The 18,897-nt window shown below is 36.7% G+C and overlaps 3 protein-coding genes across 3 annotated transcripts in view; 2 read left to right on the top strand and 1 right to left on the bottom strand.

Moving 5' to 3' along the window:
• Positions 1–18,897, bottom strand: part of cenpp (centromere protein P) — a 49,118-nt gene that overhangs the window by 24,921 nt on the left and 5,300 nt on the right. The window contains exon 6 of the mRNA XM_081385137.1: positions 15,390–15,486. Coding sequence (XP_081241263.1) covers positions 15,390–15,486 — 97 coding nt within the window. The remainder of the gene's footprint in view (positions 1–15,389; positions 15,487–18,897) is intronic.
• On the top strand, positions 1,671–4,593 carry omd (osteomodulin). Its single transcript, XM_081385135.1, has 3 exons — positions 1,671–1,809; positions 3,059–4,020; positions 4,214–4,593. Exons 2-3 carry the CDS (start codon positions 3,084–3,086, stop codon positions 4,447–4,449), a joined length of 1,173 nt encoding a protein of 390 aa, XP_081241261.1. The 5' UTR covers positions 1,671–1,809; positions 3,059–3,083; the 3' UTR covers positions 4,450–4,593.
• On the top strand, positions 8,702–14,040 carry ogna (osteoglycin, paralog a). The gene is made up of 6 exons (XM_081385138.1): positions 8,702–8,938; positions 11,352–11,412; positions 11,635–11,799; positions 12,526–12,728; positions 13,017–13,109; positions 13,263–14,040. The coding sequence occupies exons 1-6, from the start codon at positions 8,786–8,788 to the stop codon at positions 13,431–13,433; spliced, it is 846 nt and encodes a 281-aa protein (XP_081241264.1). The 5' UTR covers positions 8,702–8,785; the 3' UTR covers positions 13,434–14,040.

Genomic DNA, 18,897 nt, shown 5'->3' with positions numbered 1-18,897 from the left:
AGGATTATTAGGAACACCTGTTCAATTTCTCATTAATGCAATTATCTAATCAACCAATCACATGGCAGTTGCTTCAATGCATTTAGGGGTGTGGTCCTGGTCAAGACAATCTCCTAAACTCCAAACTGAATGTCAGAATGGGAAAGAAAGGTGATTTAAGCTATTTTGAGCGTGGCATGGTTGTTGGTGCCAGACGGGCCGGTCTGAGTATTTCACAATCTGCTCAGTTACTGGGATTTTCACGCACAACCATTTCTAGGGTTTACAAAGAATGGTGTGAAGAGGGAAAAACATCCAGTATGCGGCGAAAATGCCTTGTTGATGCTAAAGGTCAGAGGAGAATGGGCCGACTGATTCAAGCTGATAGAAGAGCAACTTTGACTGAAATAACCACTCGTTACAACCGAGGTATGCAGCAAAGCATTTGTGAAGCCACAACACGCACAACCTTGAGGCGGATGGGCTACAACAGCAGAAGACCCCACCGGGTACCACTCATCTCCACTACAAATAGGAAAAAAAGTCTACAATTTGCACGAGCTCACCAAAATTGGACAGTTGAAGACTGGAAAAATGTTGCCTGGTCTGATGAGTCTCGATTTCTGTTTAGACATTCAGATGGTAGAGTCAGAATTTGGTGTAAACAGAATGAGAACATGGATCCATCATGCCTTGTTACCACTGTGCAGGCTGGTGGTGGTGGTGGTGTAATGGTGTGGGGGATGTTTTCTTGGCACACTTTAGGCCCCTTAGTGCCAATTGGGCATCGTTTAAATGCCACGGCCTACCTGAGCATTGTTTCTGACCATGTCCATCCCTTTATGACCACCATGTACCCATCCTCTGATGGCTACTTCCAGCAGGATAATGCACCATGTCACAAAGCTCAAATCATTTCAAATTGGTTTCTTGAACATGACAATGAGTTCACTGTACTAAAATGGCCCCCACAGTCACCAGATCTCAACCCAATAGAGCATCTTTGGGATGTGGTGGAACGGGAGCTTCGTGCCCTGGATGTGCATCCCACAAATCTCCATCAACTCCAAGATGTTATCCTATCAATATGGGCCAACATTTCTAAAGAATGCTTTCAGCACCTTGTTGAATCAATGCCACTTAGAATTAAGGCAGTTCTGAAGGCGAAAGGGGGTCAAACACAGTATTACTATGGTGTTCCTAATAATCCTTTAGGTGAGTGTATAGTTGTCATGGTGAGCTAAAAGAACAGATATATGTTTTAACATATGTTGAAGACCTTTCTCAAACAAAACGAGTCCATATTTCATTTATTTTTTTCTGGAAGCCGGGCTAAAGAATCCACTCCCTTCAATAGCTTTAAATCTTTTTGCATAACATTAGCTGCACTAGTGCAACACCTGTTATGAGTCTGGCCTTAATTTTGTGGGTTCAATTTTTTACTGTCCACATACAATAATGTGGACTGGATACTAGGCCATTCCTTCCAGAACTATGTCTGGAAACTTCAACCTCACCTCAACTCAACAAAAGGGGAAAAGAAGAATCAGATGAGACCACAAGGCTTTACTGAGGTCACCGAACACATGCAACCAAACGCTTCCAGAATCATTTCCACGGAAAAGAGGCAGATCACAATCTCTCCCAAAACGGCTAATGCTGCTGTGGGGGAAACCACAGAAGTAATCTTTCACGCTCGTCCCAGGAGAAAAAACATTTCCCTGCTTTAGGCAACATCGTCCAAGCTGAAGGGGCTGCTGTGTTTCATCTTGGGCACTCGGTGTTCACGATTTCACTCGGCCTCCCACAGAGAGAAAAACGACCCGACAGGTATGATATCATAATTTTAAAGATAGTACAATATATACTGCTTCTTAATGAAATCATTTTGTACTAATTTGTGTGAGATTTTTTGCAAGCATATACATTATTCACATTGATGTCTCCAAAAAAGAATTGCTTTGAGCATGACAATAAAAAGAGGTATATTCCTATTCCTCTTACATTTTAGCAACCCACATGCAAAAGTCAGGTCACAAGACTTAATGGCAATGCTTCTAAAACCTTGTAATATCTAAAATTTAGTATTTAGTAAATTTAGCTAGTTAAGGAATTATACACAGAAAAACTGATATTTTCTGAATTTTAAAAATGTGCTTATCAAGACAAACAAGTTAAAGGGCCAATTAAAATTGAAACATTCCTCCACATGCGATTTGAATCAACTATGAAAAATATTTCTATGATTGATTAATGAAAAAGAGCTTCAAATTTACAGAATAAGTCATTATTTAACTGAGCAACATTAAAATCATAGCCAACATACCAACACGTCAAAGTTCTGCAGGAGACAAGAAAATTACTTGAGAGAGACTGTCGTACTGAGCAGTTACAGTAGTTAAATTAGATTAACTACTCACTGTATTTTTTGGATCACTTTATCTAGCTGCTTTGCCAGCTCATATTAGTACTATGACCAAACTAGATATTTTTAGTGTAGGAGAATATTACACCAAATATAAACAAAAATCCAAGAAGAGTTCTTTCCTAAATTGCAAGGGAGTGTTTGCCTTTCCAAAATGGTTGTGTTTAGAAGTTTAAAAAACAGCAACATAAATACCAATTAATACTAGGTCAGTCAACAACTGAGTCATAGGCTTTACCTTCAACACGCACAGTAAAACCCCTGCTGAGATAATTCATCCCAGACATCACAACAAAAGAGAACACTAAACAAATATCAACATTTACAGAAAAATGTCATATTGCCCAAAGTATGTGCAATTAGGGGTGTTTGTTTTGTCTTCTGGAAAAGTACCAAACCGCTTTAAGAAGACCAAAAAAAGTGAATAAAAACCCAGTTCTTGTTCAACTCTGTCTCAAAATCTCATTGTGGTCTATTTTATGTGTCACTTTCTATTCACACTGTTTTTTGTGGCACCTAGCACACTTAAATATTATTGTAAGATGTTATTGATGATGATCATTATTATATTGATTATTTCAGTACAATCAAAGTCCTAATAACCTTTTTCTAATTTTCAAAATACACTTCTTTTTTTGTGACCGTTCCAAACAGATAGCAGGGAAAAGCAAACTAAACCATGACATCGTCACGGATCTTGAAAATACTATGTCTGCATTTGCTCTCTGGAGCTCTGGTACTTTCTCAAGAGCTTGACTATATCGATAACGACATAGATGACAACTCCTCGCCCGAAGTTCCTCGACAATCTGTAACTCAACAACCGGATTACGATGCCCAAATAATGTATTCGTACGAATGTGCCAGTGAGTGTTTCTGCCCCTCATCCTATCCATTTGCCATGTATTGCGACCACCAAAAACTCAAGGCGATTCCCAACATCCCAAGACACGTCCGCCACTTGTACATTCAGCATAACGAGATAGAAGAGATAACTTCAAAGCCTTTCATTAATGCCACGTCCCTGAGGGAAATCAACCTCAGCTACAATAAGCTCCAGTCATCTAAGTTGGATAAAGATGTCTTCAATATACTCAAAGAACTCATTCAGTTACACCTTGAGCATAATAATCTGGAAGACGTTCCTTCTCCTTTGCCAAGAGCTCTTAAAAGACTTAATTTGAGCTTCAATAAAATTTCAAAGATACCGGCTAAAGCTACACAAGAGCTTACAAAACTTACAGTGCTGGATTTGTGCAGCAACAGACTAACAGATGCAGGTATTAAAGGAAAGATCCTATCTGGCATGAAGAGCCTCGTGCAAATCAACATGTGCAACAATAAGCTCAAGTCCATGCCAACAGACCTTCCAGAATCGATTCAGCAGATATCGCTGGAAAACAACTTAATATCCACCATACCCGAGGGCTACTTTAAGAAGACTCCCAATCTCTTGTCCCTACGCATGTCACACAATAAACTCAAATCCGTTGCATACATTGCCTTCAACTTGTCCAAACTGATGGAGCTCCATTTGGGCCATAACCAGCTCTCCAAACCATTTTTTGTTCCCAGGACCTTGGAACATCTGTATCTAAATCACAATGACTTTAAAGGTAGGTTAAAATCTAAAGGTACAAATGTAGAATAAAGCATGATGGTCATACCCTTACTTTATTTAAACAAAAAAATGCTATTCTAAAAACACATTAGAAATTGATTGAACTGCTCCACTGCAATGTTCTCCAACCCTTTATCAAATATCATTCTAATAACGACATATGCTGAAATTGCTTGGTCTCTTTACAGATCTGAATGTCTCTCTAATGTGTCCATCAATGGACCTTGGCAACCCTAACATGCTGACCTTCATTCGGCTCGACAACAATAAGCTAAGAGGACCATTGGACTACTATGCTTACAGATGTTTCCCAAGGCTGATGATGATATTTTATGGAAACCAAAGGAAGGATGAAGAAGATGACTCTGAACCCAAAAAATATGAAAAACCAAAAAGGCCTGGGGCAACAAGGCTATCGACATAGATTTTTGAGATGCTTCATACATAGTTCAACAAACCAAACTATTAATTATTCAAAGTATAAGAATTAAAACAGGATTTATGATATAAATATTATTAAACGTACACATATTAGTAACTTTGAACATTTCATTCCTTGCTGCTTAAATGTTCTATTTGATTTTCTGCATGCATGTGTATGCTCTGATGCATCTTAATCAGCATAAAATGTGTCTAAAATCGTAATTGCTATGTACGGAAAGTTCTGATTCAAAGTTTGCTTTGTTTTGCACAATGTCACTTTTCTCTCCATTAATACAGTAAAAAGCATGTATCTACATTAGTACATTGCGCTGTAATGCATGTAAATATAATAAACAACAAAGCTAGTCTTTTTCTGATGAAATTAATGTAAGATGCTTTTGAAGCTGAAAAGGGTAGGATCGTGAAGGCATGAAGCAAAAAGCAACAATAATTATTACAAAAATAATTATTACAAAAACCCATATTTCACTGTTTTTTTTACCCTGGCACAAAATGACCAGCACTGACCAATAATAATTTCACAAATCATATCATCAGCTCATGGGAAAGTGTGAACATGAACTAGTCCGGTAAAATCACTCCATCATTCTCACTGGATTATAAGAGCAGACTGATTGGATTGCCATTAGTCAGGATAGCCCAGAAGCTGATATCCAGCATGCCCGAGTGAATTGAAGAGGTTATGAAGAAGAAGAGTCAATACTGTAAATATTGACTATCTGCATATATTTAATGTTTTTGCCAATAAAAGCCTTTAAACTTATGAAATGCTTATCATTGTTTTCCAGTATCCCATAAGCTGCGTTTACATGGACCCTAATAATCCGTTTGTTACCGGATTAGTAGCACAGTCAGAATAAAAAAAGTCACATGTAACCACGTCAATAGGAATTAATTGGCTAAATCCAATTTAAATTTCATTCGGTTTGAAAGGGGTGGTAACATACTGTAGATTGAAAATTGAAACTGGAAAGTTTGGTGCATGTGCAATGACGTAGAAATGCTGTAATGGCGTATGACGCACAGAACGAGCTGTTGTTGTTAAAGTGTCATGACTCTAGTATCTAGGGATGGCGAAAACTAAAAAATTTCTTGACCGACCACCGAGCCTCATTAGCCGGTTGAAACCGGTTAGTTTAAAATATGCTACGCTATTTGAAATAACAGCCATTTCGAGCCACGCCTGCAATTTCGCAACTCTGTTGCGTCACATCTCTCTGCCGCTCTGCCTCCCGCTCACACACACTCACGTCACTTTTTTTAAATCCCCTACAGCGCGAAACATGAGTCCCGCAAACGCGGCGCCGAGGAGCTTGTATGTAATCGGAGGACAAATGGCTCCTTAGTTTCGAAATGGTTTGGGTACAAGGTGATCGCGTTGAAAATAAAGATGTTTGTCTATCGTTTAAAATTTCATTTAAGAAAATGACAGCTCCGAAGAGACGCCGCTTTAACCTCGAGTGTTTTAGCCTGTAGCCTTTACTTTCCGCAAAACTTGTGTGCGCGCGAACCCAAACGCTGTGACCTCGCGCCAAATGTTTTTATTGGTTTATTAAGTACAAACAGGTGAGTTATGAAAAATTGAGTGTGAGGGATTTGTTCACTTCACACAAAAAGATCTTGGAATGAGATGGCTAACTGTAGTAGCGTTTAGTCCACTGTCTATAATAGCCTAATTTAGAGATCACTTTTCTTTTTTTTTAACCGACTACCGTCAACTTTGATTGGTTAACGTTGATACGGTCAACCATCGGTCAAACGGTCATCGGTTAACATCCCTAGTAGTATCATTTTAAATTCTCCTTTCACTCATCGTCTGTGAAGTGGTGCAGTACAACGTTCCACCAGTCCTTGCTTCGGACTCTCATCCACAGATGCCTTGTTTTGGCCGTGGAAACAGGCTTTTTACTGCTTGATAAATATAAGCCGCACAACACAAAGCTTTATGTACCTGTTGTCTCCAAATCAGGAGGACCCGTAATATATAATTAAGTCTGTTTTTTAAAGGTACACCATGTAGTTTTTTAAGTATTTTATTAGCTAAAATCAATGTCTTTATTCATAAATATGTCCTCATTGGTGTAAAATTACCTCTGCCAATGATCTGACTTATCCTCGTAAGCGAAGAATTTCTTATCTTTATTTACATTGGATGGGTAAGTCCAAGGAGGCTTCCATGTCGTTCCGCCATTTTGAAAAACTAGAATAGAAGAGAGGGACAAAAAGCACTAGCCTACCTCAACACGTTTCCACAACGCGTTTTCGTTCAGAGCCAGCATCACGTGACTGAAACCAGCTGAAACGGACAAGAAGATAAGTGAGAGGCGCTTGTCACTGCCCCGGCAAATTTGAAAGGCTGCACTGCACGGTAGATCACAATGCATGATCATACTTATGCCGAGCCACAGGAGAAGGAATCCTTGTCGCCAAAAAAGCGAAACATTTAATTTAAAAGGAAACGTGACCGGCGAAACCTCATCACCCGAAAGAAAACTCGATGAAGTGCTATTGGAAGACATGTTGTCATAGCTTCTTGGTACATAACTGTTACTGTAGTTGCAACACGCATTTGAAAAAAGCGAGGCGCTTAGAAAGCACTATTCGTTTGAATGCAAAATGCAATTTCACCGCTAGATGGGAGAAATTCCTACACAGTGTGCCTTTAAAACAAAGAAAAGAAGCAATGGTAGGAGGATGCTAGTATGTGCAGACAGCGGGAAACTTGTGTATATTCAAGCACTGTGTGCATGTCAAAAGATCAATTCCGATTTGAAGTTGGTGACAAATGCACAAATCAACCCGATCACCTCAGCACTCAAGTAAACAGTGTTCAGATTCATTAATCAGAATGATTTCATTCTGATTGAAACAAAGATTGTCCATGTAAACATAGCTATAGAAGCATGTGAATAAATAATCTATAAATAATGAAGCAGCAAACTTTGCGAAACACAAAATTTATGCAACTGCCAATACTTTTAGCCCCACCTGTAAGGCCATTTTTGGGAGCTATACTGTAAAGTCTTGCCAGATGGTGGCATTTATTGGTAGATGATAGATATTAAAAAACAATAACTGATTAAGTGTAAATATCAAAAATTATTATTAATCAAAATCATTGGTCAATCTTTACTAATTATACAGAGCTTCCATGACCGACTACTGTTCACAACTCACTGACCAATCAATAATGAAAACATGTAGTTTTGCACATTCTTACACTCCAGTTCTTAGTGTTGGGGGGGTTACGTTTAAATAGTTTGAATCATGTGGTGAAAAAACCACCCTGACGGAGAAATGTACCACAGAGGATCAGCACTGTGAAAACATTTCTAAGTATTTGGCCCTTTTTCCCCGTACAGTAAACTTTTACAGGTTGGTATAATTGCTAACACACCTGTCATGTTATTCCTTCTCAATTTCCATCTCTTTCTCTCAATTTCCATATATGTTTATTTCGAAGTGCTGAGGCGCCTTTCGTCTTGCCTTAGTGTGTAAAACAGTCACATGTTTCCTATTAAACATGTTTTTCTTCACCTTGATCTTCAAGTGTCTGTTTTATAGAGGAGCTCTGTTTCTCTAATCTATTTTATGTTTTTAATTAAATGTATTTAGGCAAACCTGTAAACTACACAAAACAGACGTTTAATCACAGTATTCTCTTGTTGCAAATTCCTGCAAATCTAATTAAGCTACTCTTTTTTTCTTCTGACAAATTGACTGTAAAATGCTATCAAAACTAGACAAGTCTTAAGATCCCATATCAAGCAAAATAAAAATGAACAATGTAGCAAAGCTATTGAGAATACACAACTATAATCAAAGAATTTGGAAATTTAGAACTGATCTATCCTAATGTCCTGACACATTTTTGTGTTACCATTGTCCTCCCATTTTCTTGCTTCTCTGAGAAATGTAAAGATTAATTAGGTAAAGAGCTAAGAAGAGCCAAACAAGTCTCAATATTACTAATTGCAAAGCAACAAATCTCTAAAGTAAAAACTAACATTCCTTTTCATTGCCTTCTGCTCTCTTTTACAAAGTTTTTTTTTTTTTTTTTTGTCAGCAGACCACAAACATGGCCAAACCCTGCAGGCGACACAGTGGTCCGATCAGCACAGATGGGAATGCGAAGGGTTAAGGTCTGTTCCATAAACTCCCACTTAAGGATCTCCTCTGGCAGCCTGTGGTGGGGCTTAAAATCCTGATTTGACAGATCACATTTTACTCACAGGCACCTAGAAAATAGCCAAACACTGCCTGCACTGCGCTTCTGCTCTTTAACGTGGCAGAACACATCCCAGTCTTCAGATACAATGGGGACAAGGCTGAGAATGCTCATTTCAGCAGTCATATTGGCATCATGGGTGCTCTCAGCATCTGGTGCACACTACCATAATCACAGGCATCACAGGCTGGAGGATGTAGCACTTACTGAGGGAATCGATATAAGAGCACAGAGGAATAAGGTAAACTGTGTGTTTTTAATTTTATGATTTATCGTTATGTTCTGCATAGGCTGACAGAACAGAATATTTAGAGATGGGTTTGCTTTTGTCTACTGCTTGTCCACTTTATATAAGTATTTTATTTGTTCAGTTTAAATGAGTTTGCTCATTCCCACTGAATCATTATACATTTAAGCCATATAGCACACATTAAATGTAATGCGATATATTAAATATAAACTAGTAAAAATTAATAATATAATTAAATATTAGCTACAATAAATGTTTCACTTACAATAAATGTTTTTTTTAAGCTGCCCAATATATTTATACAACTGATTAATAGATCACTGTATATATACATACATTCTTGAGCTATATATGAAAATGAGAACATAAAGTAAATATCACATGATATAAATATAAAATTAATACATAATAATTTAAACACTATTTAAATAAACTAATTAATATATTTATACAACAGATCACTAATCAAGATTAATGAATTTACAGCACTTATCAAAAAATCTATTATTATTTTTTGCTTTAATTAATATTCTACTATGTAACCAACAATTTAAAATTACTTTTATTCACCTTTTTAAATCACTTTTAAAATGTTTTTTATTTATTTAGATTAAGTAAATTATACCACACATTTACATGGATTCATCTGTTAAATTTCCACCATTAAGTCAGATTACTTCCGTGCACTGATGGTTTTAAAACCAGTTAGTTTTTGTTCAAATAAATAAATAAAATGGTTAGCTGAGAGTTCGCTCCGAGTCAGAGATGGTCTCAACAGCTGCCCGGCACTGTGTGGAAGCTTTCTGATTAGTCAGCAATCTGTTCTGGAGGAGTTCCTTCAGGCTCAAATTCTCCCACCCACAGCTTCACGCTAACTCATGGGGTCAGACACTGTCAGGGTGATTTAACAGGCGCCCAAGGGCAAACAGGTCCAGACAGACACTCGTATCCAAGAGCATCGTCCAAAAAAGCCAAAGGAGACAACAGTTTTTCATGAACAGAATGTAAAAGGAGAAGTTTACCCAAAATGAAGTTGTCATCATTTACTTATCCTCATGTAGAGCTGCACAGTTAATTGTTAAAAGATCACAATCTCGATTCAAACACCCACGCAATATTTTTCCTAAATGACAACAGTTAGGCTATGTCTATTAAACCTTTGACAAGCACAATCAAATCTGTGTTTCCGCTGACCCAGAGAAAGCAGTTGTCATGTTTAGTTATGAAACAGCTTCATAAACAGTCTTTTCAACCACACAGTATAATTATTTCTGTGTTACAATAATTCAAATGATCACCGAAGTACCGGAATAAAAGTTTATAGTTCGTATATAAACATTGATGTCAACGGTAGCGATCAAAATAGAGTAACTCACCTTTTGAAAGTATGCCTCAAACAAAGATTGTATAAATTACACCGTTACATCAGTTGGTGGCGACACGTGCGCTTTAAAAAAATAGCCTAACTTTGTTGAGATTCGTTCAAAAACGCTGATTTATCCAATAATGAAACAAGTGAAGTCAAGAGTAAGTCATTGAATCATTCATCAAACCCAATTTTTTTTTAAATAATTAATTCAAAATAAATATTTTTTAAATAATCTGCAGCAATTAACAAATTACATGTTATTTTGTTTAGTTGTCTTTTCATAATGGTGGGAGAATTTTCTCTATAAAAAAAAAAAAAAAAAAATCAGGATTCTCAATTTATCCGGAATCATGCAGCTCTACCCTCGTGTTATTAACAACCCATGTGTCTTTTTTAACCAATGAAAGACAAAAGATTACTGATTTTCATGTATTCAGAAAAAAAATAGGGATTAAAGTTTCCACGATTAAAAAATAAATGCAAATGTGCCTTAAAAGGGCTGTAAAAGTTTTCCATTCATGACGTGCTATATCCCAAGTTTTCTGAAGCTATACAAGAGTTTTCTGTAGTGGAAAGAACCAAAATCAAGTAATTTTTCACAAAAAATCTTGATATTTGTCCCAGCTGTCTTTGGCACTTGGAAAAGTATCCACGTTTTCAAGGACTCATTGACTCAATAATTTGGTTGCAATGGTTCACTGGAGAAGAATATTGTCAGTAAATAACATAAGCTATCAAAAGGGCTTCAGAAGACGTGGAATAAAGTCATATGGACTGACTAGTATAGTTACCCTTCATTGTAACTGGATGCACAGGACTTTGTCCTTTTGTGTTCTACAGAAGAAAGATATACATGTTTGGAATGATATGACAACAAAACTAATTTTTGAGCAAACTTTTCCTTTAAAATCAAACGCAAAGGCTGGAAAGCTCCTAAAAACATGTATTATCTAAAGACATTAATTACTGCTGTTTAACCTGAATGTGGAATCTGTCAAACAACCAAATGTACCAACCAATAAAGCCATTTTACAGAGAGCGACAGCCGACACCGCAGATGACTCCAGTCCAATGCCGCCTGTGGGAGACCCTTCAGGTAATGAACGACTGAATCCTGGTCAACTGTCTGAAAGGAATGAGTAATGGGCTCTTTTTAAAAAAGACCACATGTTGCTCACAAGAGCCCTTAATGTAGGTTTATTTGTTCATGAGCTATGTCTGTGTGAGTGGGAAGTGGTAAAGGAAAGAAGCAATTTGTTTTTGCCCATCCAGTTTCATTAACTTGCCTGTTTTGAATAAAAACTTGTACATGTTCCAGACCTTCCGACTTGTCTACTGTGTGTGTGTCTAACTGGATCTGTCTACTGTGAGGAGGTCGACCCAGATATGACATCAGTGCCTGCTCTGCCCAAGGAGACAAACTACCTCTACGCTCGGTACAACAAGATAAAAAAGATAACAGCCAAAGATTTCGGAGATATCGGTGAGTTCTTCCTGACTTGACTTGCTCTGGCATTCTCTTTAAAAGCCTTTTACTAATGGGAGAACAAATACAATTCTTCTGGACAGGATAAGGGATTATCCAGAGCAGGAGACAAACAGCTGCTTTTCAGAAATGAGTCCATTTCATCCAAAAGATTTCCAAAGGGACATGATAAATGAACCGCAATGTGATCGCAAGAGATTGCAAGCTCTTCCGTTGCATAAAGACATCGATCACATTTCTGAACCACAATGTTCTGCAAAGAATGTGTATTGACAAAAACTTGGACATGTGGTAAACTTCTCTGTTTGCAGCAGTGCATCATGGGTATAAAAAAAAAGTTAGCAAAAGGGAGCAGTCAGTGTTTAAAGCGCTTTTGGGGACCCCATGCATAAAAGGCTTTAAAAACACTATAATATCAGCCCATAAACCAAAATCACCAGAAAACCACCTTTGCTAATCCTGCAATACTCCATTTCCAAAGTTTTGAAGATAACTTGTTACATATATAGGATAAGCATAGTGGATGCTAATTAAACCCTCATTAATAGGGTGAGTTTCCACAGGACAAAAAAAAAAAAAAAAAAGATTTTAAAACACTAAAATTGCAGCAAGTACGCAAAAAGTGTCATTTCAGAGTCAAATTTTCAAGGTGTCTAATGTGATGCTTAACACTCAAGTTATTAATTTAATGCTCTTCTTTCCCTTTCCATTCATCTACTGTAGTGACTCTAAAGAGAATTGACTTCACTGGAAACATAATTTCTGAGATTGAAGATGGTGCGTTTGCTAAGCTCACCATGCTTGAAGAACTCTCGCTAGGCGAAAACCAGCTGGTAAAGCTACCAATGCTACCAACAAAATTAATCTCATTTAACGCTAATCACAACAAGCTGAGAACCAAAGGAATCAAGGCAAATGCTTTCAAGGTAAAGAGCCACGAATTACATAAGCCTATTTCAATTACATGTTCAACATTGTTCCAAACTAGCTAGTAAACTACCTGTTTGAAAACTACCAACATACAACCATTTATTTTTTTTTGTGTTTGCCACTTTTCTAAATATTCTGAAATGTCTTCCTTAAAGGGATAAACTAATTTCTAAAAAAAATACCCAACCAAGTTACTTGGAGCAAGACAAAAACAGCCATATCTGTTGGTTTTACCATTTTGCACTCAACTTCTAAACAAAACATTTGATCTTCTTTGCTTCCAGAAATTAAACAAATTAATACATCTGTATCTTGCTCACAACGAACTGGAGGCCGTTCCTCTCGTTCCAGAGACTGTCCGCACACTTCACCTTCAGGTAATAAAGTTTAACATGTTTTGCATGCTAACAAGTCTTCTGCACACAAATCATAAAAACGTTTTTTTTGTTCAAAAATTACAAAACGTAAATATAAAAAACCCCCACAATGTCTTGAAAGAACTGTTGCCTTTTCTGTTGCTTTGTTTACAGAACAATAACATTACATCTGTGACTGTGGACACCTTCTGCAAAGCTAACGACACTTACTACATCCGCCCCAACATGAACGAGATCCGTATGGATGGAAATCCTGTCATCCTCAGCCAGTACCCTAACAGTTTCATATGCCTGCAGTCTCTGCCAATTGGGCGATACCAATGAAAACCGAATCAAAGGTACAACGCTGCGAGAAGTCCTTGGATAGCCAATGATGATGACTAAAACCGAGTCATTCAATCTCCTGGTGCCTGTGCACAATTGAGTGTACAAAAAGTTAATACCATGAGAATCTGTACTATATATCTAATTATGTAACAGCTGCCCAAACACTTAAGATTTCCTCTTGATATTGACTTTGTAGATGAACCTGAAACTCAAGTCTTTGAAAGAATAACTTTATATCCCTTGTAAATAACCACTGGAGGAGGCTACTGCTTAGTAAAATGTGAGATCATGAAAAGCAGCAGTCAAGCTTCTAGTATTCCTCAGAACTCTGTGAATTTCTGACACTTTCTAGTACTGTTAAAAAGTCTTACTTTGGCTGAAATTAAGATGCCTGCTAAGTTAATTAGGGGGCGAGGAACCCATACCAAGTTCCAAGACGCTGGTCTTTCTCAACTGACCTTTTCATTTATTGTTTGAATATTATTTATATGCTAAATTTGTAATTACTACCTATGTGTGAATTAAACATGAATAGACTGTACAGTAAAACATTGTATGAAATCAACATATGTTCACTTTAGTTGTTCAAATACACTTTTTTTCTAAAAACTTGTGACTAGTTTGCTTTAATCTTTTATAACAGATATGCCAGATTGCAGTTAAAGCAAAAAAATGTGCAGCTCAAAAAAACTGTCTGCGAACTTCAAACCAATCAAACCCAAAGATTGTGCACACAGAAAGCTCTGGAAAAAGTGGGGTAATATTTTTCCATTTTACTTGCCAAATTGGCAGCCATTATAGCACAATGGTCCCAGCAAATAATGGAATGTTTTTCATACTGCCTCAGAGGCTTCATTCCCAAACTTTCACTGCCATCGAGTCTTGGAATTTGTTCCCAATCTGGCATTCAGCAATCTCAGCAATCTTTCTCATTAAGAAAGTCTTATGAGATATACCTGTACACATTAGAGACAGCAGAGTACAAAAGAAAGCATCACAAGAAGAGTGATAAAAGTGGAGAACTTTGTTATTCCAGGTACAATCTTTGATATATTTTCCTCAAAGGATGTAAATAAATCTAAGAAATCAGGTAATTGTATTGTATAGATATTGATGCAAATAATCATATTCTTTCTATAACTTTCTATATTATTATTATTTATACCCAGGGTTCCTATGCATTTTCCCTTGTGAAATTTTCAGCATTATATTTGGTATATAGTACAGTCAACTGTAAATATGATTTTTTCCCCCCGTTTTTGTCATTGGTTTGCTCGAAGTGATAACATGCGCTTACATAATGAAAATAAACCTAAAACACTTTATAACCTGCATATAATGACCTCTGATACATCGGTTATGGTAAAGACAAACAGTTTTGCGTAATGAAAATGTGTACCTTGAATTCATTCAGTCGTGTTTGACAATCACTAAAGGATTGCTAAACTTTTGCTGTGAAAACACTCAGCTTGTATGATACATACATTTTTAGAAATTTTAATTTTATACTTTTGAAAAAAGAATAGAGGCTATAGTTGAAACACAACTATTTTTCTATACTGTTTTATTTTTTCCATATTTATCCAGACCTTGAAATTACTCAAATCATATTCCATACTTTTCCAAACTGCGTAGGAACCCTGTCTGCAATTACAGTGTAGTAGTACAAAAAATGTTAAATGCTTAAATTTAATACAAACTTTTATTAATACAAATTATATCATCTGCATAACAACACCAAAAATCTGAATACTATGCTGCAATCAATCGAAAAATTTACCCCACAACCAGATATATTTAAATTGAGTTTCCTTTCGACAAGTTTGTGTAGCTGTCACTGGAGTTTTTAATTACTTTCATGATCCAACATTGCTGTCATTTCTCAGTACTCAAGTATTGGTGTCTATCCCTAGTTGATTGAGCAACTTATTCACTGCTTCTATTGCTGGTTACCTGAAAGTGCTGAAACGTTTGACGCCTTTCCTCACATCTCTCGGAGAACATTCTCAAGATCCTGAAGAACAAGAGAAGATCTTTTGTGTCCTCCACTCTGCAAACAAAACAGTATTGTAACATTAATACCCCAGAATGCCCAACATTGTAATGCTCACTTTGGTAAATTATACATTCTAATTAAAGATTCAAACTATTTGATGAACAACTTGACAGGAAAAAGACCTCCTTGATGTAAAGTTCAGCATACAATATAGAAGAATAAACTGTGTATTTGTGTTTAATCCCCTTCACAGGATGACGTTACGAGACATTTTGAGATTTTCCATAGATTTACCAGGGGCCCAAAAACTGTGGCACAGGACGCAACTTTCCATGACTCTCGAGTCTTGTCTGTGAAAAGCTGATGTTGTAATAAGTGATGGAAAAATGGTAAGTCTCTCAAAACTAAATGGATCCACTCCAAGAGTAAAAGACAGCAGCTTAATGGCAAGAGTTAGAGAAAAAGCTCCCTGAGAATATCTAAAAACCAGACAAATAATGTACGCCTTACACTTTTTGGATCTGGGTTAGCTAACAGTTTATCAACATTAATCAGACAACTGGTTTGATTGACATCTAACACTGGTCAAAAGAAACCACAGATGAATCACTCTCGCCAGCAGATCTCATTTTGTACCATGGCCAATTTCCATAATATGCGATTTCAGATTTGTTGATTGGGGACCTTGAATCTGAAAAAGTAATTTTTAAGCTTTCCTAGAATGCTAACCTTATAAGTTCGACAGACTAAACATACTGAATGCCAGAATCACTCAACAGACCAATTAACGGCAAATCAATGTTTGGCTCCTTTGGATAATTTCTCTAAAGTTGTCCCTTTAGTTTTTCTCATTTTCCTGCCAAGGCCCTTTGCCATGAAATCTTGCACTAAGTACAAGAATAGGTAATACATTAGTTGTATAGGTTCCAAATTAGCAAATTAATAATGTTTATCATTGAGGTCTGATAATGACCTCACTGAGGTCATGAAAAAAAGATCATGCTTCATTTCAAACTTCACACTTCACACAGTTGTCAAAAATCAAAACATCAACAATGGAATAAACAACAATAGCAAACACAGCTATAGAGGATACAGTAATGATAACAGAAAAAAAAAAAAAAAAAAAAACATTTAAGTGCTCTAAAACCCTCTCCACAGACATGCCTGAATCCACTTATGTACCTGACCACAAGAGTGCTCAAAAATTCTTTACATGGGCCATAATGGTTATAAAATGCGTCTTCCTGAGACGCACAGACAGCTCAGACTTATGCGAGAATCATTATCTCCAGTATTTTTCCGACTCTTTCATGCCAGGACAGACTCTCAGACCAGACAATATGATCCAGATGTCCATTCAGCGACCAGGAGGCTGGCTGCACTTTAGAAAAGGACCCAAACAAACCGCCGCCAAAACAGCAGCATTACTTCAAACTGTAATTTGTCATCTCAGCCAAAAAAAATGTATAATAATAATAAATAAATAAATCATGTGACCAAGTGGAACAACTATAGAAGATCCTATAGTCATGTCTTTAGAAAACAAAACTCTGAAATGGAATCAAATTCATTGGTAATTCAAATGTTTAAGTGTAATGCATTTGTATCAAATAATATTATGAAGATAAAGGAATCTACAGTTGTAACCAGAGGGTTGTTGGTTTAAAAAAAGGGTTTGAATTAACAACTACCAAGTAGCATGAAGCTACAGATAAGACATGAAAGGATAAACTTGTTATTAAAATTGACCACAACCATGAATGTTCCCTGCAGGTTCAAACCTCAGCCCTCTTTTCAAGTATTTTGTAAGTATGCTGTACAACACATAATCTAAATAACTTAACCTTTTAATTATGCCAGCTGTATTCTCTGTGAAAGGCTGGATACATCAACATCAAAAGGTGTTACTTTAATGGCAAGTGTTGTGCTGTAATCGTCCAAGTAATAATAGAAGACAGGACTGTACTTCAGACCACAGTGATGTTTAACACTAAAAAACCAACAACAGATACACCAATTAAATTTACCAAGGACATCAATCACTCTCAGGTATTTGGTGGAGTTGTCTGTACAGACTGTCCTGCCTCACACAGTCCAGAGGTGGTCCACATGTTCACTTTTTACAGTAACACACTGTGGGGTGCTGCTGGCTGCCGTTGACTTGCTGGTGCCATTTGCTGACAGTTTAATAAGCGGGACATGTTACGGACCGTCAACACAGCACTTTTAAACATTAAATCCACACATCATTATGTTGGGTGCAGTGTTCCTCTGAACTCAAATGACTGAACCTCATTAAAGCACCAGCAGAGTAGTCGACTACAGTTTAGAAAGAGAGATTACTCCACCAACATAAAAACTAATCCTGCCTTGAAGCTGCCCTGTAGGAGCTTTACCACAAAAATAGAACAACAAAACAAATGAAAAAGAACAGAAAAGAAGGGAATGGAACAGAAAATATAATACAGAAGAACGGAATTCAGCAGAGCATAAGAGAAAAGAACATAAAAGAATACAGCAACATACGACTATAGATTAGAACAAAGATAAAATACAATAAAAATAAAATACAATAGAACTGAAAAGAGCAGAACAGATCATAACAGAGCATAAAGAGAATAGAACACAACAGAATGCAATAGGACAAAGCAGAAAAGACCAGAACACATCAGAATAGAAAAAAATAGAATAGAACTGAAAATAGAACAAAGCAGAAAATAACAAAATACAACAGAATAAAGAGCAGAGAAGAGAATAGAACAGATCAAAACAGAGCCGGAAAAAAACAACGTATTAACAACAGAACAGAATAAATCAAAATAGAGAAAAATAGAATATACTACAATAATATAAAACAGAACATTAAACATTATATAGAATATAACAAAATAAACAACAGAATAGAATTTAGAAGAATAGAACACAAAGGAATCAGCAGAACACAACAGTACAGAATAGAATGGATTAGAACAGAACAAAGAAGAAAGTTCAACAGAACAGAATACAATAAAACAGAACAGAATAAAATTAAATCTTCCATAATGGAAGAAAGATGCAGCTATCACACATACGGACCACATGCCTAATGACCAGAGACGTTTATTTGTTAATTTGGCCTGGACCACATATAAACAAATCCTTCAGCTGATCCTTCAGGGGTTTATAACAAAAACTCCTCAAACACATAAACAATGCCCTTATTTGTTTAACGTTGGAATATCTTTGTGGTTATGTGTCATTTTGCTCGAATGCTGCCTCATATGTAAGATTCTCAAGAGTACATCGCCGTCAGTCAATCTGCCGGAGGCGGGACCAAACCTGATCTTGCAACACTTGTCAATCAGTCCTAAATGAGAAAATCAGATCTCTGCGGACCGGTAACTGTCCCGCATTGTGTTAACAACAGCTGGTCAGTGTTCACTCAGCATCCGGCTAATGAGCCACCTGGATACATTTATTTCC

The sequence above is a fragment of the Scardinius erythrophthalmus genome, assembly GCF_964197995.2.
Source record: "Scardinius erythrophthalmus genome assembly, chromosome: 14".
NCBI classification, from domain to species: domain Eukaryota; kingdom Metazoa; phylum Chordata; class Actinopteri; order Cypriniformes; family Leuciscidae; genus Scardinius; species Scardinius erythrophthalmus.
The sequence above is the reverse complement of the archived record's forward strand: the minus strand, read 5'-3'. Positions and strand labels throughout refer to the sequence as shown.

Coding starts and splice junctions, on each gene's coding strand:
- omd (XM_081385135.1), top strand. CDS start 3,084: ATGACATCGTCACGGATCTTGAAAATACTATGTCTGCATTTGCTCTCT. Junction 4,021..4,213: donor AAATCACAATGACTTTAAAG/GTAGGTTAAAAT, acceptor GTCTCTTTACAG/ATCTGAATGTCTCTCTAATG.
- ogna (XM_081385138.1), top strand. CDS start 8,786: ATGGGGACAAGGCTGAGAATGCTCATTTCAGCAGTCATATTGGCATCA. Junction 8,939..11,351: donor TAAGAGCACAGAGGAATAAG/GTAAACTGTGTG, acceptor GCCATTTTACAG/AGAGCGACAGCCGACACCGC. Junction 12,729..13,016: donor TCAAGGCAAATGCTTTCAAG/GTAAAGAGCCAC, acceptor CTTTGCTTCCAG/AAATTAAACAAATTAATACA.